General features: G+C 42.0%; 1 protein-coding gene across 1 annotated transcript; it reads right to left on the reverse strand.

Moving 5' to 3' along the window:
• Window positions 1–2,056: 2,056 nt before the first annotated feature.
• LOC105035826 (uncharacterized) lies at window positions 2,057–6,076 on the reverse strand. Its single transcript, XM_010911528.4, has 2 exons — window positions 3,139–6,076; window positions 2,057–2,633 (listed from the first exon to the last, which is right to left on the reverse strand). Exons 1-2 carry the CDS (start codon window positions 5,888–5,890, stop codon window positions 2,260–2,262), a joined length of 3,126 nt encoding a protein of 1,041 aa, XP_010909830.2. The 5' UTR covers window positions 5,891–6,076; the 3' UTR covers window positions 2,057–2,259.
• Between the last annotated feature and the right edge of the window lie 329 nt (window positions 6,077–6,405).

Below are 6,405 nucleotides of genomic sequence, written 5' to 3' on the forward strand. Positions count from 1 at the left end.
TTCGGATATGAAAACGGATTCGAATGGATAATATCCATACCACTTTCACCTCTAAGTATCTTGAATTTTTTCTTCATTATGCTGTCCCTCGTAGTAGGGATTGGTCCTCCATTGAACAAGTCTCCAAACGGATAAGTGGGTGGAAGTGTAATGCTTTAACCCCTGCGGATCATCTAATTTGGGCAAATACGGTGTTGAGAGCGATCTTTCGATACTGGATGTCTGTTTTCAAGCTTTCAGTAACTATGAGCGAACGAATCAATCAACTATTTTGTGAATTCATTTGGAACAATCAGCATCCTGGCAGTCGTGTGAAACACTTGGTGAAATGGGGGCAGATTTGCAGACCTTGGAAGTTGGGGGGCTTGGGGTTTTTGCATCTAACCTCCATTAACACTGCCCCTTTGTTGAAATGGTGGTGGAGGTTCTACGAAGATCAGTACAAGCCCTAGTGCAAACTGGTTAGAGCCATTTACTATTCTAATAAGCTACCATCAACTCCTCCTCGCTACAAGAAGAACATGGCTTCACCGTCCTGAAAAGGTGTTCTCAACCTTTTTGATTTATTTAAGCAATTCATTTGGCCCAAGCTTGGGAAAGGGGACCTCATCTCCTTTTGGCACGATGTCTAGACCCGAGACTCACCTCTATTAGTTGCTTTCCCTCATCTCTTTATGCTAGCAAAGGATCAATTTATCTCTGTAGATAACTTCTTTAGGCAAACAAATGGATCCTTAACCCCCATGTAAATGATGTCAGAAGCTTTCAGACATCCATTGAGCTCCCTTGCCTCCAGAGATTTTCATGCTCTCTCCTTGATCGTGCTTTCTTGCTTGCTCAGCGACAATCCAGACCGTTGGCTCTAAAAATGGAGCACTGCAAGAACATTCACTATTAATAAATGCATGCTATTTGTTCCCTAAGTATGGTGGGGTAATCTCCCCTCTTGGTAATTACTTTTGGAGATTACCAGTGCCGAAGAAGATCAAGCTCTTTGCATGGCTGAGCTGCTTCGATAAAATACTGACAACTTCAAATCTCATGAAGAAGTAACTGGCATTGTCAGATCACTGTTCTCTCTGTGGTGAAAATAGAGAGATAATAGACCATCTCTTTCCACAGTGCAACTACTCCAAGATGTTCTAGTGTTCACTCTTCAAGGACTTCAGAGTTCCTCAATTTCCTAAGAGGTACATGGAAGTATGGGATGCTCGGAGAAAGCATACAACCATCTCTTAACTTTTCCTTGTTATAGAAAGTCTTTTTGCCATCGGGTGTTGATGTTTGCGGAGGGAACGCAACCAACGAAAATTCAGGTTTCAACCAAATGCGGTGGGTGAGTCAGCTAAATAAGCACTTCATACTACTGGGAGTTGGTTGCAGTTAACTGACAATAGCAATGCCAAGCGCATTTTAAGGCAACTTGGTAAATCTTACAAGGGATAGGGCCTTGCAAAATTGGAGCTGGAGGGGGCCACACGTCTGCAAGAATTGTGAACGACGCAACGAGCTTCTGGGGACCTTGTCTCCCAGTGGGTAATCGACTGTTCTTAGGTGGAGAAAAACACTGTCCACTTTCCTTGTTTTAGTATAGGAGGGGAATTAATTTTGAGTGTTCGCATTTTTACTTGGGGTCTAGTTTTTTAGGTGCTTTGATAGGACTTCTTCATGCACCGTGTTGTGAGCGTGGCTCTTACGTAAAAGTGCCCCATCTTTTCTTTTAAATACTCTTTCTTTTGTAAAACATTAAATTATCTAATGCAGTTCTCATGAGGGGGAAGTAACTTACTTCCTCCTTGTTCCTCTCAAAAAACAATCATTAATAACAATACGAAGCAGTCAATTAAATAAGTGTACCCAAGCACAACAGGACTTGTTCAACTATGACGAGACTTGTACAACAAAAGCATACAAATCACAAAGTGCCCTCTCTGATTTATTAAGGAAAAACAGGACATGTTCAACCATGATAAAACTCATTACTAATAAAAAAAAAAAAGCAGGCAAAATAAAACTCATTCCTCGTGATAAAACTCATTCCTCGTGATAAAACTCATTCCTCGTGATAGAAGAGGATCCAAAGCGAACCCCCTCAAATAAAAGCAGGCAAAATAAAAAAAGACAAACCGAAAAATGAAAACAGACCGAAAAATGAAAACAAGAACAAGCGGCTTAAGGAAGTAACAGCAGCTATATAATGTATGTTTATGCAAGCCTTCATAATGTCTTAGTAATATTTGCGGACCATTCTTTATGACTTCAGACCCTGCAAATTATCTCTCTCGCTGCAGTCAAATTTTTTACAATATCTCCTGTACGCATCCGTTCTTGGGGTAATCTGTTGGAACATTGTAGCCCAATGCTGATCACTGAAATTAAGCACTCTAGTATCTTGGATCGTTTAGACCTTTGTTGTATGTCATTGATACTTTCATACTCTTCCTTTCGTATCAATCGCGGATCTATGATGTTCATAATTTGAGTAGGAAAGGCCGTCTCAACAAATTGATGAAGATCTAGGCTTTCATTAAAGATTTCACCAGTGGGTCTCTTTCCGGTAAACATCTCCAAGAGAAGTATTCCATAGCTGTACACATCTCCTCCAGTTGATATTTCGCTTCCCAAACCGTACTCTGAGATTCATTTTCAAACAAGGTTTTGTGTTTGTACAATCACTATGTCAAAAACATAATTAACCATTGAAGATAATGTTTCGCTCGGAAAACAAAACAAAGAAATGGATCATGTCTCCGTGCCACCCAAAGATTATATTAGAAAGCATACATTCAAATCATAAGGTGGAAATATGTTGTAATATAATCAATGAGCCAGGTTATTTAACGCACAAGTGGATGTTCGAAAATGATCAAACTCAAACTCAAGAACCGGGAGTCCACACAATAGAAGCTTAATCTCAATGGGACAATCGTGAGTTAAATAAGATTTGCTCATCGATTTTCAATTACATATAATTTGCAAATGGAGAATGCTGTATTAGATTCAAGTATGAATCATGTTAAAACTATGGCAATGCTGCTTATATTTCTTTGTACCTGTCAGCTTTCTGTTTGCCTTTAGCTGCTCACTATTAGTTGAAAAGTAGAAAATGAAAAGTAGAAAAATTGTGTGGAGTCTCACCTGGAGCAATATATCCAACTGATCCTTTAATTGCCACCAAGCTTGCAGATATGGAGAATGAGTTAGTAGATTCAGAGAGAAACTTTGCCAGCCCAAAGTCACTCACATGGGCAGTCATGTCATCGTCCAGAAGAATGTTGCTCGGCTTGAGATCACAATGAACGATTGGCACTGGGCTGTGATGATGAAGGTAATCCAGTGCAGAAGCCACATCAATGGCTATGCTCACTCTCTGTTCTAAATTCAAAATCCTCATCGAGGATCGCTCATTCACTTTTGGATGCAGCCATTGTTCCAAGCTTCCATTCTCCATAAATTCAAGAACCAATGCTTTGAAATCATTTCCTCTAAAATCAACACCAGAGCATGCAGTTATGATTTTGACCAGGTTCCGATGACGGATGCTCCTCAAGGCCTCACATTCAGCTATGAAACTCCTTGAAGCCCCCTGCTGCTGAAGGTTCTGTATCTTTATAGCAACCATCTTTTCATCATCCCACTCCATGACCCCTTTATATACGGAACCAAAGCTCCCAACACCAATCAGATTTGCTGAAGAAAACCCATCAGTTGCTTTGACCAATTCGGCGCAGGAGACTCTAATAAGTTCTGTTATCAAGGTAGCCATGGATGGATGTCTCTTTCTTGATTTTTGTGTCCAGTAAAGTAAAATGAAGAAGAGAATCAGAGTCAAACCTAGAACTCCACTGGCAATTGTGATGATCACTGCCCAGATGGTAGATTTGTGTTTTTTCCCATGCAGCTGGGCAGAGGAACAGGGTGGTAGGTGCAGTTCAGGGATGCCACCGCAGATCTTTGGATTCCCAATGAGTGAAAATGCGCTCATATTTGCAAAGACCCCGTCTAACGGAACCTCGCCTTCAAAGCTGTTTAAAGAGAGATTCAGAAATTGGAGCGAGTGAAATATTTGGAGGTATCCTGGTACATGCCCCGATAGGTTGTTGCTTGAGAGGTCCAGAAATTGAAGGCCTTTTAGATTGCCCAATGATGTCGGGATGATCCCTTCAAAAAAATTACCACTCATATCGAGGTTTGCAAGGACCATGCATTTGCCAATGCTATCAGGGATTTCACCATACAATCTATTCTCAGAAATATCTAGGTTATTGACATTTATCAGGTTGCCAATTTTGGAAGGTAGGAGCCCATGTAATGCATTGTGTGATAAGTATAGGCCTAAGGATAGAGAAGGCAGGCTAAGAATCTCTATGGGTATAGTGCCTGTAAGCTGATTGTCAGAGAGAGCGAGAAACTGCAAGTTCTTGCAGTTTCCAAGTTGGGTTGGAATGCTTCCACTCAATTTGTTTCCTTGCAGTTCAAGCCGATTCAATTGACTAATGTTTCCGAGTGAAGGTGGAATTCGGCCGAGAAAATTGTTGTGAGACATATTCAGTACATGCAGTGCATTAAGATTTCCAAGAGAGGCAGGAATATTACCTGTGAGAAGGTTTGACTCCATGCCAAGTACCATCAGGTTTTTCAGGTTCCCTATATTTGAAGGAAGGCTTCCAGATATCTGGTTATTGGAAAAAGCAAGGACCTGGATTTCTGTGGAGAGGTTGGATATTGAATTGGGTAAGACACCAGCAAGATTATTGTTGTCGATAAGTAAAATTGTCAATTTGCTGCAGTTGGTTAGAGCAGTGAGGAAGCTCCAATCGTTTTCCTCCTTGGCTGCTAGTTGGTTCCCATCAAGGGACAAGACTGACAGGTTCTGTAAGTTTTCAAGGTTGCATGGGATTTCTCCACGGAGATTGTTCATTTGGAGCTGAATGTAATACAGCCCAGAAGCATTAGATAATGAAGAAGGGATACGTCCGGTGAACTGATTGAAGGCCATGTCGAGCCAACTGAGGTGGGGAAGAGTGCTGCCTATGTGAGATGGGATAGTCCCTCTGAGATTATTTTGTCCCACACTCAAAGCCTTGATACTTGAGAGATTGTATAGACAGGAAGGAATCATGCTTGATAACTGATTTAGTGCTACAGCGAGGACAATAAGAGAGGGTAGACGGCACAAGGAAGATGGAATGGCTCCCGACAGGGTGTTCTCTGTAAGACGAATATTGGTGGCGGAGGACAGGTTCCCTAACCAAGTAGGGATGCCCCCTGTAATCCTGTTGCTGGACAGGCGGAGGTAGTCCAAAGAGGTGAGGTTGGTGAAAGAAGTTGGGATGCCTCCTGTAAGATTATTCCATCCGATGTCCAAGACAATGAGCTGAGGAAGTGATCCCAACTCATGTGGCACTTGTCCGTTGAGAAGGTTCTTATGTAGGTCAAGTGTAATTACCTGTCTGCAGTTTCCAAGACTGGATGGAATTTGTCCTTCCAGAGAATTCAGGCTTAGATTGAGATATCGTAGCCGATGCCCAAGGCCAAGCTCTTGTGGAATGGATCCTTTGAGTTCGTTTTCTTGGAGACTGAGTCTGCGGAGGAATGTGAGGTTGGCTATGGATGGTGATATGGTGCCAGCTAGGCCAAGAGAGGGTAAGTCCAGAGCAATGACCCTCTGAGGGTGCCGACTGCCACATGTGACACCTTTCCACTGGCAGAAATGAAGCGACTTGTTGTCCCAGGAGGACAGAGCCCCAAATGGATCATTATATATATTAGACTTGAATGAAATGAGAGCCAAGTGGTCACTCCTGCTTCTGCTGTTATTCCTGGCCACCAAGGAGGTTGCACTGCTGGTGATGGCAGGAAATTGGGGAGATGGGATCAAATATGACATAAGAGTAGAAGAGTGGCATGCATGAGAGAGGACCACCAAGATGCCCTCTTTGAGTTGCAGAGACAACCCTTGTACTCTAGGAAGTTGAGAGGAAAAGTATGAATAAGATAACTTGGGGGAAGCTTAATTTGGATGACCTTCTAAGAGCTAGCATGCAGACTTTATAATAGGATTTCTTGGCCGGTTGATGTCTGGAGGAGTCTCTATTTAGTCAGGCTTAGCGTGGTTGGTGGGTCTTTAAAAAAGAAACTGAGGAAAGATGAATGAAATTACCTGCCAACTGGCATTCTAGCGAATCGAATTTCTGCCGCACATCCATGCACAATAATTGAGCGTGAATTATGGAAGAACTAAAGAAAGCAGTAGTCTTGCCGCCTCATGTACGTTTTCGGTGCACGGTCTTGTCCTATAATTGCATCGCATGCATCCTTTCAAACTTGAAGTTTTTAATGTCTCAAATACTTGGACGCAAGGAACATTTCAAGATAACTTTCTCACATTTTATACCACCAAAT

The sequence above is a fragment of the Elaeis guineensis genome, chromosome 12, assembly GCF_000442705.2.
Source record: "Elaeis guineensis isolate ETL-2024a chromosome 12, EG11, whole genome shotgun sequence".
NCBI lineage: Eukaryota > Viridiplantae > Streptophyta > Magnoliopsida > Arecales > Arecaceae > Elaeis > Elaeis guineensis.

Bases quoted from the DNA above. Each gene is read 5' to 3' on its own strand.
- LOC105035826 (XM_010911528.4), bottom strand. From the start codon at position 5,890: ATGTCATATTTGATCCCATCTCCCCAATTTCCTGCCATCACCAGCAGT. The intron at 2,634-3,138 runs GTGAGACTCCAC...AATGAATCTCAG, and splicing joins AGTTGGATATATTGCTCCAG to AGTACGGTTTGGGAAGCGAA.